Source organism: Bufo bufo, chromosome 9 (genome assembly GCF_905171765.1).
Source record: "Bufo bufo chromosome 9, aBufBuf1.1, whole genome shotgun sequence".
NCBI lineage: Eukaryota > Metazoa > Chordata > Amphibia > Anura > Bufonidae > Bufo > Bufo bufo.
In genome coordinates, this window is record NC_053397.1 from 64,975,059 (window position 1) to 64,989,781 (window position 14,723).

At 44.5% G+C, this 14,723-nt stretch overlaps 1 protein-coding gene across 1 annotated transcript in view; it reads right to left on the reverse strand.

Moving 5' to 3' along the window:
- Positions 1–6,115: 6,115 nt before the first annotated feature.
- The window catches only part of DNM3 (dynamin 3), a 377,707-nt gene continuing 369,099 nt past the window's right edge, over positions 6,116–14,723 (reverse strand). The window contains 1 exon segment of the mRNA XM_040407594.1: positions 6,116–6,317. Coding sequence (XP_040263528.1) covers positions 6,248–6,317 — 70 coding nt within the window. The 3' untranslated portion in view covers positions 6,116–6,247.

The following is a 14,723-nucleotide window of genomic DNA, read 5'->3' on the forward strand; positions in this document are numbered from 1 at the left end:
TATATTTGTGAATGTTGAGATGTTATATTGGTTTCACTGGTAAAAATAAATAATTGAAATGGGTATATATTTGTTTTTTGTTAAGGTTCCTAATAATTATGCACAGTAATAGTCACCTGCACACACAGATATCCCCCTAAAATAGCTAAAACTAAAAACAAACTAAAAACTACTTCCAAAAATATTCAGCTTTGATATTAATGAGTTTTTTGGGTTCATTGAGAACATGGTTGTTGTTCAATAATAAAATTAATTCTCAAAAATACAACTTGCCTAATAATTCTGCACTCCCTGTATGACTCCGCCATTAGAGTCTCTCACGCATGGCTTCTCCGTTTTAGGTTACACATATGACTCCGCCATTAGTCTCTCACGCATGGCTTCTCCGTTTAGGTTCACACATATGTCTCCGCCATTAGAGTCTCACGCATGCCTTCCCCGTTTTAGGTTACACATATGACTCCGCCATCTGAGTCTCTCACGCATGGCTTCTCCGTTTTAGGTTACACATATGACTCCGCCATTAGAGTCTCTCACGCATGGCTTCTCAATGTGAGTTTTACACATACGAGTCCGCCATTAGTCTCTCACGCCTGGCTTCTCCGTTTTAGGTTGGCACATATGACTCCGTCATTAGAATCTCTCACGCATGGCTGCTCCGTTTTAGGTTTACACATATGACTCCGCCATTAGAGTCTCTCACGCATGGCTTCTCCGTTTTAGGTTACACAAATGACTCCGCCATCTGAGTCCCTCACGCAGAGCTTCTCCGTTTTAGTTTTACACATATGACTCCGCCATTAGAGTCCCTCACGCAGAGCTTCTCCGTTTTAGTTTTACACATATGACTCCGCCATTAGTCTCTCATGCATGGCTCCGCCATTAGTCTCTCACGCATGGCTTCTCCGCTTTAGGTTTACACACAGGACTCCGCTATTAGAGTCTCTCACGCATGGAGATTAAAAAAAATAAAAAAATAAAAAAAGGGGGCCTATCACTCACCTATTGGGCTTTGTCAGGGTTTTTGCCACTCTCAATTAAACCTGTCCTATAGCATTGTTAACTATACATGGCAGGTATTCAGCACCATTGGTACAGGCTACATCCGGACCTACCGTCACTCTTCTCCGCCCACCCGATCAAAGCGGCGTTGAAGGGTTTGCGCAAGATGTCTGTTGTGAAACGACATGGGCGTCAGCCATTTACCGGTAGCTTGTTCAGGCCGTGACAGGCAAACTGCAGGGGCAAACCGTTCGGGCCACAGGTTAGCGCTCTGGTAGAAACAGCCTTGTACCTGGCCTTCCATGGATTCCTCAGGTCAGGGGAGCTCATGGGCACCAATACGCTGGCTGGGTGCCTGCGGAAAGGTCAGCTCATCCGGCGCGGGTCCATCTATGTCCTCACCTTGGCCTCGTCCAAGACGTCACGGCCGGGGCTACCAGTGGCGGTCAGATACTTTCCCACGGACAGCAGATGGTGTCCGGTGCAGGCCTTGGAGGCTTGGCTGCGTAGTATTTAGTCCAAGCGGCATGTTCTCCCGTACTCGAACTAGGCAATGCCCGGCTAACCACCGCGGCCTTTCTTACGTACTTTCAGGTTAGTTGACAGGTTCAGGGGTCGGTCCTCGCTGGATCACAGGACATTCCTTCCGCATGGGCGCGGCAGCGGCCGTGTCCATGCATAAGGTGCCAGTACATGTCATCAAACGGTTGGGTTGTCGCAGTTCCGCGTGTTCCATGCGTAATATCCCGGATCCTTATACGAAATATCATTGGCTTTCGAGTTTTGGTCTGTAGTTTCTGTTATCAAGTTTTCTAACTCCTATGCATGGTTCTTTTGGCCCCTTTAGGCTACCCTTCGATAAGCAGTTCCGGCATAACTCTGCTGCTTCTAGGTTGGGGGGGTGGAGTATAGGCTTGGGTAGGGTACCCTCTCAGCATGAGCCGATCCGAGCACAAGTGGTAGGCAATTAAGAGTGCCGCATTTGTGTGAGGGGAGGCGGGGCGTTCACTATTTAAACCTGGCCCTCCTCCCCCCACTTGTCGGTTCGAACGATTTCAACCCACCCAGGAGCCCTCCCTTCTTTCAGGTCTCATCATTGGGGTAGCCCCCTTTAGGCTACCCTTCGATAAGCAGTTCCGGCATAACTCTGCTGCTTCTAGGTTGGGGGGGTGGAGTATAGGCTTGGGTAGGGTACCCTCTCAGCATGAGCCGATCCGAGCACAAATAAAATTATCTGCAGACTCCAGGCATGGTACGAAGTCTCCAACATCTCCTGTCTGTTGCACTCATTGCCATAAAGAGCATTAAATCTGCAGCTCAACCCACAGCAAAAGTTACAATAAAATTGTCAAGTACCAGAAGCGGACTGTGGTGTGGATTTTCATGCAGATTTAGCTGTGGAAAGATAACTTTGTGTGTAAGGGCTTATTCACACGTCCCATGGTTCACATGCATGTGCTGGATGTGTTCTATACAGTAAGGGTCCATTCACACGTCCGTAAGTGTTTTTGCAGATCCGCAAAACACGGACACCTGCAATGTGCGATCCACAATTTACGGACCGCACATCACAGACACTATAATAGAAAACGCTTTTTCTGGTCCGCAATTGCAGACAACAATAGGACGTGTTCTATTTTTTTCAGAAACGGAATTGCGGATCCCCAAAAAAAAGATCCCGAAAAAACTGATGCGGAATTCCACATACAGTGGCGCTTGAAAGAATTTTTTTCTATTTCTGCAAACATTTGACCTAAAACTACATCAGATTTTCACACAAGTAGATAAAGATAACTAAGTCAAACAGTGGTCCAAAAATATTAGACTTGGTCATTTATTTATTGAGGAAAATGATCCAGTATCGCATGTCTGTGAGTAGGAAAAGTATGTAAACCTTTGCTTTCAGTATCTGTGTGACCCCCTTGTGCAGCAATAACGGCAACTAAACATTTTTGGTAATTGTTGATTAGTCCTGCTGTTTTTCTTTCTCCAAACATAACGCTTCTCATTTAAACCAAAAAGTTCTATCCGTCCCCAAAACATTGTTCCAGTAGCCTTCTGGCTTATTCAGGTGATGTATAGCAAATTGCAGATGAGCAGCAATATATTTTGAATCTTTTTGAAGAGCAGTGGATTTCTTCTTGCAATCCTGCCATGCACACCAGTACAGGGGCGTAACTATAGCCATAGCACTTGCTATGAGGCCTAGAGGTTGGGGGGGCCCAGTCAGGTATAAGAACATTCTAACTTTTTGTGGGAAATAACAATATAGTGGATTTTTGCTATAATGCAAGTTTTCTGATACTTGATGCTATTATACATACCTTTATTTATTGCTACTTATGCTGCTGTTTTAATTTTCTCACACTAAGTAGTGTGGGCCCCATCTTATTTTGCTATGGGGCCCTATGAATGATAGTAACGCCCCTGGTTCATTGTCCTGTTGATGGAGAACATTAACTAATGTGAGAAAGACCTTTAGTTGCTTAGAGGTTACCTTAAATTCCTTTTTGAACTTACAGACTATTACACACCTTGCTCTTTGTGTGTTGTTTGTTGGTTGACCACTCCGGGGGGCGAGGATAATGGTCTTTAATTTACTCCTTTTTTTTTACACACTCTGACTGTGGATTGGTGGAGTTCAGACTCTTTAGAGTTTGTTTTCTAACCTGATGAGCATCAACGCTTCTTCTGAGGTCCTCAGAAATCTTTGTTCATGCCATGATACACTTCCACATACATGTGTTGTGAAGCTCAAACTTTGATAGATTCCTGTTTTATAAATAAAACAGGGCGCCCACTCACACCCGATTGTTATCCCATTGATAGAAAACGCCTAATATCACCTTCAAATTATCTTCTTATCCTAAAGGTAAATGTCAGTCTTCGGCTGAGCAAACACCCGGCATTAATGCCGGAACAAGTTAATGGAATAGCCTGTCGGAACAGCTGACGCAACTGTGAGCGCAGCCTTAGGGCACATGCACTCGGCCGTTCCGTTCATTGGGGAACACAATTTGCAGTCCCCAATGCACGGGCACTACCCGTGCAGCTGCCACAAGGGATCCAGTCCCATTCAAGTTAATGGGTCCGCATCTGTGATGCGGTGAGCAATACAGGCACGGCCGGGTGCATGAGGCCTTAGGGCTCATGCACATAACCGTATGTAATTTGCGGTCTTCAAAACACGGAAACACAAAATAAAACGCATGACATCCGTGTGACATAAGTTTTTTTTGGGGATCCATTGGAACAATGCCTGCCCTTGTCACAACGGACAAGAATAGGACATGTTCTATTTTTATTTTTTTGGTAAAGACACGCGGACACACGGGCATGGAATGTACACTGAGTCATTCTGTTTTTTTCAAGCCCCAATGAAATGAATGGTTCCACATACAGACCTGTAAAAAAAAAAAACGAAGGGAAACAGAAGAAAAGTACGTTCATGTTCATGAGCCCTTCGGTAAAATCGAGGCATCTAAGCCACGCCTCTGAGAATGACCCACCCCCGCCCAGGAATGCCCACTTATGGGCAGGGTTTATTTTAGCTCTGCCCATTTCAGCCCAAGACGGCCTGAATTTTCCTGGGACTGTCTCTAAAAATCAGGGACAGTCCCACCAAATTGCAGACAGTTGCCAACTATGGGTAGGTTTTGTTGCCACGGATTGTCAAATTAGGGTGAATTCACACGCGGCAGATTTTGTTGCTCTCATTTCAGCAACTGAAAATCAGTTTTGTTTATCAGAACCAGGGTATTTTGATGGGTTCGTTCAGATGAGTAGGACCGTCACAGAAATGTCCACAACAATTCTGCCATGTGTGAACCTACCTTTGGCTTAAAAAAGCATCCACCAAAATACTGCAAGTACGAGTCCTGCCGTCCGATAGCTGCAGAATCACGGGTTGGACCCCATTGCTATATAGAGCTTAGATAATGCATGGGCAGAAATGTCCAACTTGTATGTAGCTGTGCCGGTGACGATAAAAAAAAAAATAAAACTCCGTGACTACAGAAGCAAGATACTTCCTCCAGCTCCAGAATTTAATTGATGGTTAAAGACATAAAAAGCAAATACTGTATAGCAGGAATTATCAGGAAGCGAGGATGTCATTCTGTAAGTATACACACAAGCAGATAACAGGCAGAGATGTGGAGGTGACCTTCAGCAGGCCGCATTGGTCGGCAGGCATAGTAATAAACAACAAAGAAATTAATTTATTCCAGAAATTCCCAAACCGATCAAATACAACATAAAAACATAAAATGAAGAAACAGGGAGACAACAGATTTGTACCTATGACACCGGCTGACCTGTTACATGTGCACTTGGCAGCTGAAGACATCTGTGTTGGTCCCATGTTCATATGTGCCGCATTGCTGAGAAAAATTAAGTTTTAAAATATGCAAATGAGCCTCTAGGAGCATCGGGGGCGTTACCATTACTCCTAGAGGCTCTGCTCTCTCTGCAACTGGTGCACCCTCTGCGCTTTGATTGAAAGAGCCAGAAAGTGAAAACACCTGTCTGGCCTGTCAATCAAAGTTCAGAGAGAGCAGAGCCTCTAGGCTCATTTGCTCCTACAGGCTCATTTGCATATATAAAACTTCATTTTTCTCAGCAGTGCGGGCACATATGAACATGGGATCAACACAGATGCCTTCAGCTGCCAAGTGCACATGTAAGGCTACTTTCACATATGCGTTTTTGCCTGATCCATCATGGATCAGCAAAAACGCTTCCGTTATTGATAATACAACCGGCTGCATCCACTACGAACAGATCCGGTATCTTTCAAAAAGCAATGACGGATCCGGCATTAAAACAATTGAAAGTCAATGGACGCCGGATCCATTTTGTTATGTGTCCGGCACCATTGACTTGCATTGTGTGTCATGCCAGATCCGTTTTGCTCCGTATCCCATGCTTGCAGCGGTTTTCTGTCTGGTATGGGAACGCAACCAAATGGAACGGAATGCATTCTGTTCTGTTCAGTTTTGTCCCCATTGACAATGAATGGGGATAAAACGGAAGCGTTTTTCTCAGGTATTGAGATCCTCTCAGGTATTGAGATTTCAATGCCGGAAAAAGAAAAATGCAGATGTGAAAGTAGCCTAACAGGTCGGCCAGTTTCATAGATACAAATCTGCTGACAGATGCCCTTTGAAAGCAGCCAGGTGATGGTGACATCAAATCAGTTGGTAGAGTATGCTACATGTATACTATTAGTGCACATTAACCCTGGTTACTCTGACAGGGAGGATTCTGACGGGCAGATAACGGTGGAGAGTCTTGGCGATGGATGTGTTCTTCGACTAGAAAACAAGCAAAAGAAAGAACAGAATCAGTGTCAGTGATAGCATTCATGTAGTTAGTGATTTGGACCCGCACAATGGGGGTCAGTTATTAGAGATGGCCTTGCGGTTCGCCCGGCGGTCGTTTCGAGGCGAACTTTGCACGTTCGCGATTCGCCAAACATGTGAACATATGGCGATGTCCGCCGGCCCCATATTCTTTTGCATTGTGCCGAACTTTGACCCATGACACATCCATCAGGTGGGACAGGACAGCCAATTGAGACGTTTCAGCACATAGACACACCCCCACCCTATCACAGAACCCGATCTGGCAGCCATTTTACATGAGAGGTTGCTTTGTAGAGTAGGGACAGGCTTTTAGGGACACCAAACACTAGCTAATAGGGCCACAAAGGTCCTTTTGAGAACTGGTATAGGTGTGCTATCTATAGGTGTGATATACTGAGGGGTGTAATATACTTATAATATACTTTGTAACATAGAAAGTATATAGTGCATTTGTATTGTGCAGCAGTTGTGTGCGGTTCTGCTGCTATACTGCAGCTATATAGAGGGACAAGCGCTATTGGAACAACTATTTGCAACGGGTGTGATATACCTGTTGCCTCCAAAAAAACTGATTGAGGGGTGTGATATACCTTCTTCCACAAAATACTGATTGAGGGCTGCGATATACCTGTTGCCCCAAATAAACAGGGTGATGTGATATAACTGTTGTGGCAAAAAAAAAAAAAATGAGGGGTGTGATATACCTGCTTCCACAAAATACTGATTAAGGTGTTCGATATACCTGCTTCCACCAAATATTGATTGAGGGGTGCGATATACCTGCTTCCACAAAATACTGAATAAGGGGTTTGATATACCTGCTTCCAACAAATATTTATTGAGGACTGCGATATACCTGCTTCCACAAAATACTGATTAAGGGGATTGATATAGCTGCTTTCACAAAATACTGATTGAGGGCTGCGATATACCTGCTTACACAAAATACTGATTAAGGGGTTTGATATACCAGATTTCAACAAATATTGATTGAGGCCTGCGATATATCTGCTTCCACAAATATTGATTAAGGGGATTGATATACCTGCTTCCACCAAATATTGATTAAGGCCTGCGAGATACCTGCTTCCACAAAATACTGATTAAGGGGTTTAATATACCTACTTCCACAAAATATTGATTGAGGCCTGCGATATACCTGCTTCCACATATACTGATTAGGGGATTGATATACCTGCTTCCACAAAATACTGATTAAAAATATTGATATACCTGCTTCTACAAAATACAGATTAAGGGGATTGATATAAATGCTTTCACCAAATATTGACTGAGGCCTGCGAGATACCTGCTTCTACAAAATACTGATTAAGGGGTTTGATATAACTGTTTCCACCAAATATTGATTGAGGCCTGCGATATACCTGCTTCCACAAATACTGCTCTTCTCTAGGGACTAGGGGCACAGGGTCATTTTGAAAATGACAGGCAGAGGAAGAGGCAGGCCGTTCCAGGTGCACCAGGCCGGAGCCTAAGTGGGAAGTTGGAGAAGGCACATGCGATTACTTTAAAGGACGCACCAGAGTTGGTTGAGTAGCTCATTCAGCCTTCCGTTTCTGCACCCTCCTCATCCTCCTTATCTGCAACCTCCTCACTCTCTGCTATGTGCACCCCCAAAGACACCACCACCACCACCACCATAACCCATCCACTTGAGTCAGAGGAATTATTTTCCCATACATTCCCAGACCTTACCGATGCACAGCCATTCTTGACATCAGATCAGGAAGAGGAGGTAGCAACGGCTGCCACCCTAGCGGTCTGATGACAGTACCCAGATCAGCCCAAGGAGGGAGGTCCCCGCTGTTGCTGCCTACTCAGAGATCTCAAATGTCAGTGGTGGTGAAGGTGACGATGATGACGTTTCGATGGACATCACATGGGTGCCCACAAGAGAGGAAAAGGAGGAGAGTTCAGAGGGAGAGACAGAGCAGCAGAAAGGGAGGAGAAGCAGGCAGAGCTCGCAGGGTCAGGAGGCAAAAAGCAGACTGCAAATGTATCTGGAGCGAGCCATCCACCATGTACAGTCACTTCTGGTGCTCCCAGGACGCCGGCACATGGCTCCGCAGTGTGGGCTTTTTTTAACATGTCAGCTGCTGACAATAGTGTTGCCATCTGCAGCCTGTGCTGTCAACGCATATGTGGCGGTAAGCCCAACACTCACCTAGGGACGACTGCCTTAAGAAGGCACCTGGCCTCCCATCACCGAGCCCAGTGGGAGCAACACCGTCAGAACCCACAAAGCCACACTCCCGGCGCTCCATGTCAGGCCTCTTCTCCTTCTTGTCTCTCCTCCTATTTGTCCTCCACTCCACCTTCCACCGTGCCGCTGTCACATTCATCTGGCAGAAGGCAGGCTTGCGTGGCCCAAATGTTCAAGCGTAAAAAGTTGATGACGCCGGATAACCCTCTTGCCCAACGGCGGACCGCTGGCTTGTCGGAACTGCTAGCCCGCCAACTACTACCAAATAAACTGGTGGACTCGGAGGCCTTTAGAAAATTTGTGTCCATTGGCGCGGTGTGCCCGGAAGGAAATATTTCTCCCATAAGGGCATCCCAGAGCTATATGGCCACTCTCTGGCACACAGTGTTAGTGCCAAGATACATCTGACCACAGACACGTGGTCTAGCAAACACGGGCTGGAAAGGAACATAACTTTTACTGCCCACTGGGTGAACCTTCTGAAGGCCGTCAAGCATGTAACCCGTGGATTTGGTGTTACCACCACGGATTGCATGCAGGCCTGCCTCTTCTTCTCCTTCTCCTACTCCATCCTCCGTTTCCTCCTCGGCTGACTCCTCCTTTTCCACTGCTACCACCTCTTCCGCTGCGGCCCCCAAGATCCCCAAAACCTATTCGACGTGCCTGGTGAGACGTTGCCATGCTGTGCTGTGGCTGTTGTGCCTGGAAGCCAAGAGCCACACCCGTCCTGCACTGCTTTCAGCTCTGCAGTCACAGGGCGATCAGTTGCTAACCCTGCTCAATTTGACAGTTGGTAAAGTGGTGTGCGACAACGGTGCCAATCTGCTGAGCGTGCTGAAACAGGGCAAAATGACACACGTGCCGTGCATGACACACGTACTGAACTTAGTCATGCAGCGATTCGTTGCCAAATACCAAGGACATCTTGCGGCAGGCCAGGAAAATCTCTAGCCATTTTAGAAGATCTTACACGACCATAGCTCGCCTTGCTGATGTTCAGCGGCAACACCACCTCCCCTCAGACGTCTGATTTGTGACAGCCCGACACGCTGGAACTCCACCTTGTATATGCTTGTATATGCTTGATAGGGTGCTCCAGCAGCAACGTGCCGTTAACAACTACCTGTACGAACTCTGTAGCAGGACAGGTTCTGGGGAGCTTCGTTTCTTTTCACCGCGCCAGTGGCTGCTCATGCGAGACGCATGCAGACTTCTGCAGCCATTTGATGAGATCACTAAACTGGCCAGTCACAGCCAGGGTGCCATCAGTGACATCGTACCTTACTCCTTCTTTCTGGATCGTGCATTGCGTCGTGTCATTGATCAAGCCGTCGAGGAGCAGGAGCTGGAAGATGAGGAAGTCGCAATGCTGAATGAATTCCCAGGGGAGGCTACTCCATCTGAGACAAGTCTAAATCTATGTCAGCTTACTTGCTGGCTTAAATTTAGACCATTTTTTACCCTTCCCCATCCACGCCACACCCCCTTTTTTTAGACCCGGTTGTGGTGGAAATCTGTGCAACAGATATGCCAACAAATAGACAAATTTCTGTTGATAACAATGAAGTGAAGTGTTGTCATAAGGAAACCAGAGAAGAGGAACTATAGGCATTATTGGAGGCACCATTAAAGGGGTTATCCAACCCCTATAATGCCCCCAAAATGCCCGGGCACCTCATACAGGTTATACTTACCCTGTTCCCCAGCACCCGCGTTGCTCCAGATGCCCGCACGGCCGCCTGGATAACCCTTTTAAGGCTACCTGCACACGGTGCACATTTGTATGCAGAAAATCTGCATGAAAGCCACACCAAAACCGCAAATGCCTAATAAATTTGCACGATTTATCGTGGTTTTGGTGCAGTTTGTATAAGTTTTTTATTGTAGATTTTGATGTATCTTTATGTTAAAAACAACCTCTCTGAAGTATATGGGGAAAACCACTATATATATGGTGCGGAATCACACAAACAATTGCCATGCTGTGGATTTTGAATTCCACACGGAAAATATACATAAAGTTTATGTGATATTTGGCAAATTTCCTTTTACTTTGCTGGTACTGTACTACTCTGTGAGTCTTCTGTGCGAAAATCCAAGCGGAAAAACTGAGGGTAATCCACAAAGTGTGTAGCTACAGCTTTTTTTTCTGTGTCCATTCCATTTTTTGCAACCCGTATGTGGAACTATTCACTTCAATGGGGCCGCAAAAAATGGAAATCACTCTGTGTGCATTCCGTGTCCGTATGTCTGCATGGCCATTCCACAAATAAATAGTACCACACTTCAACTGCCACCGGTCATATCCACAGTTCGAGGCTTTGACAGTGGGGGGGGGGGGGGGGGGGGGGGGGGGTACTCTTGATCCATTTAAGGTACAGGGCTGGTTCTGGCTTTGTTAGAAAGAGACTGTCATGTACCGTATTATGTCTGATTTCATTTTTTACATTATTTGTGATATAACCGCTTTAATGCTCTGTTACCCAATTAATCCTCCTGCAAGCAAGAATTTAACATTTTCTAATATCTTATCAAGAGCAACATAAAAGTGCTATAAATTGATATATGAATCCAGCCGAATGCTAAAATCTGTTACACGACACGAGCCACAGAGGGCGCTCTGGCTTCAGAGCTGAATTCAGAAGTGACTGTTGGGTCACCTCAAGCAAGTGAAAGCATCTCCCGGCTGCTCCTGCCATAGCTCTGAGTAAATATATGACTCAGCCTGATTATATGTTTAGTCTGAAGCCAAGAGACAGTCTCTAGAGGACATGGGGATGGGGAGGAGGGTGAAAAGGGGGGAGAACACTGAAAAATGGTGTTGCCCCCTCATTTTCTTCACAGAAATAATCACATACCTGGTAAATGTGTCCACATCCTTAAAAAAAAAAAAAACTATTTACCAAAATCATTTATAGAGTAAAAATGTCCAGTCTTCTCTGAACTTTGCTGAACTACTGATGCTGTAGTATCAGCTCTCGAATCCTGAAGAAATGGCAGCGTCAATGGAGAAGCAGTACAGAGCCTCGGGACCTCTATAGACTTCTGTGCTCCAGCCTTTAAAAGCCGAGCACTCCATCTTCTCTGAAGTAACATATTTATATAAACTTATCCCCGGAATATGGGGTCATATAAAGCCCTGTTTTGCCAGGTGTGCACATGGCGTCATGCATGTTCCTAAAGTCAGAAAGTCCCAGATGGACCCTATGGTGGGTTTTATGCTGTGATTTCTATTTATTTTTTTGGCAGCAGCCCTACTTACTTTTTTTTCTTTTAGAAATATTTTATATATTTACTTCAGATTTATAAGTGCTTTTAATAAGTTTAGTGCAATATTACAAACGGTAAAGAATGGGGGATGGGGAGGAGAAGGGTTGGGGCTGGGATTTAGGATGGAAACGGGAGGGCAGCTGTATGGGGACCACTGAAAAAAGAAATAGATTTCTTTTATGCATTTATTTCTTGGGGGAAAACCATAAAGACCACATATAACTTGGCTTTGTGGTTGAAGATTGAATCTTCTTGATGGGCTATCCCATGTCCTGGAGAACGGAGAAAGTCATAGACTGTCCGTATTATGCTGATGTTTCAACCACTATCTGTGGTTCATGCTCATGAGATATTCGAGTGTGCGCCGACACCCTGACTCATAGACCTATCACTTAGATCATTTAACCACAAAGTTTGTGCTGGGAATGTTAACCACCTCAGCCCCCAGTGCTTAAACACCCTTAATGACCAGGCCACTTTTTACACTTCTGACCTACACTACTTTCACCGTTTATTGCTCGGTCATGCAACTTACCACCCAAATGAATTTTACCTCCTTTTCTTCTCACTAATAGAGCTTTCATTTGGTGGTATTTCATTGCTGCTGACATTTTTACTTTTTTTGTTATTAATCGAAATGTAACGATTTTTTTTGCAAAAAAATGACATTTTTCACTTTCAGTTGTAAAATTTTGCAAAAAAAACGAGATCCATATAGAAATTTTGCTCTAAATTTATAGTTCTACATGTCTTTGATAAAAAAAAAATGTTTGGGTAAAAAAAAAATGGTTTGGGTAAAAGTTATAGCGTTTACAAACTATGGTACAAAAATGTGAATTTCCGCTTTTTGAAGCCGCTCTGACTTTCTGAGCACCTGTCATGTTTCCTGAGGTTCTACAATGCCCAGACAGTACAAACACCCCACAAATGACCCCATTTCTGAAAGTACACACCCTAAGGTATTCGCTGATGGGCATAGTGAGTTCATAGAACTTTTTATTTTTTGTCACAAGTTAGCGGAAAATGATGATTTATTTATTTTTTTTTTTTTTCTTACAAAGTCTCATATTCCACTAACTTGTGACAAAAAATAAAAAGTTCTATGAACTCACTATGCCCATCAGCGAATACCTTGGGGTCTCTTCTTTTCAAAATGGGGTCACTTGTGGGGTAGTTATACTGCCCTGGCATTCTAGGGGCCCAAATGTGTGGTAAGGAGTTTGAAATCAAATTCAGTAAAAAATGACCTGTGAAATCCGAAAGGTGCTCTTTGGAATATGGGCCCCTTTGCCCACCTAGGCTGCAAAAAAGTGTCACACATCTGGTATCTCCGTACTCAGGAGAAGGTGGGGAATGTGTTTTGGGGTGTCATTTTATATATAACCCTGCTGGGTGAGAGAAATATCTTGGCAAAAGACAACTTTTCCCATTTTTTTATACAAAGTTGTCATTTGACCAAGATATTTATCTCACCCAGCATGGGTATATGTAAAAAGACACCCCAAAACACATTCCTCAACTTCTCCTGAGTACGGGGATACCAGATGTGTGACACTTTTTTGCAGCCTAGGTGGGCAAAGGGGCCATATTCCAAAGAGCACCTTTCGGATTTCACAGGTCATTTTTTCCTGAATTTGATTTCAAACTCCTTACCACACATTTGGGCCCCTAGAATACCAGGGCAGTATAACTACCCCACAAGTGACCCCATTTTGGAAAGAAGACACCCCAAGGTATTCCGTGAGGGGCATGGAGAGTTCCTAGAATTTTTTATTTTTTGTCACAAGTTAGTGGAAAATGATGATTTTTTTATTTTTTTATTTTTTTCATACAAAGTCTCATATTCCACAAACTTGTGACAAAAAATAAAAAGTTCTATGAACTCACTATGCCCATCAGCGAATACCTTGGGGTCTCTTCTTTCCAAAATGGGGTCACTTGTGGGGTAGTTATACTGCCCTGGCATTCTAGGGGCCCAAATGTGTGGTAAGTAGGTAAATGACCTGTGAAATCCGAAAGGTGCTCTTTGGAATGTGGGCCCCTTTGCCCACCTAGGCTGCAAAAAAGTGTCACACATCTGGTATCTCCGTACTCAGGAGAAGTTGAGGAATGTGTTTTGGGGTGTCTTTTTACATATACCCATGCTGGGTGAGATAAATATCTTGGTCGAATGCCAACTTTGTATAAAAAAATGGGAAAAGTTGTCTTTTGCCAAGATATTTCTCTCACCCAGCATGGGTATATGTAAAATGACACCCCAAAACACATTCCCCAACTTCTCCCGATTACGGAGATACCAGATGTGTGACACTTTTTTGCAGCCTAGGTGGGCAAAGGGGCCCATATTCCAAAGAGCACCTTTCGGATTTCACAGGTCATTTTTTACAGAATTTGATTTCAAACTCCTTACCACACATTTGGGCCCCTAGAATGCCAGGGCAGTATAACTACCCCACAAGTGACCCCATTTTGGAAAGAAGAGACCCCAAGGTATTCGCTGATGGGCATAGTGAGTTCATGGAACTTTTTATTTTTTGTCACAAGTTAGTGGAATATGAGACTTTGTATGAAAAAAAAAAAAAAAAAAAAAATCATCATTTTCCACTAACTTGTGACAAAAAATAAAAAATTCTAGGAACTCGCCATGCCCCTCACGGAATACCTTGGGGTGTCTTCTTTCCAAAATGGGGTCACTTGTGGGGTAGTTATACTGCCCTGGCATTTTCCAGGGGCCCTAATGTGTGGTAAGTAGGTAAATGACCTGTGAAATCCTAAAGGTGCTCTTTGGAATATGGGCCCCTTTGCCCACCTAGGCTGCAAAAAAGTGTCACACATGTGGTATCGCCGTATTCAGGAGACGT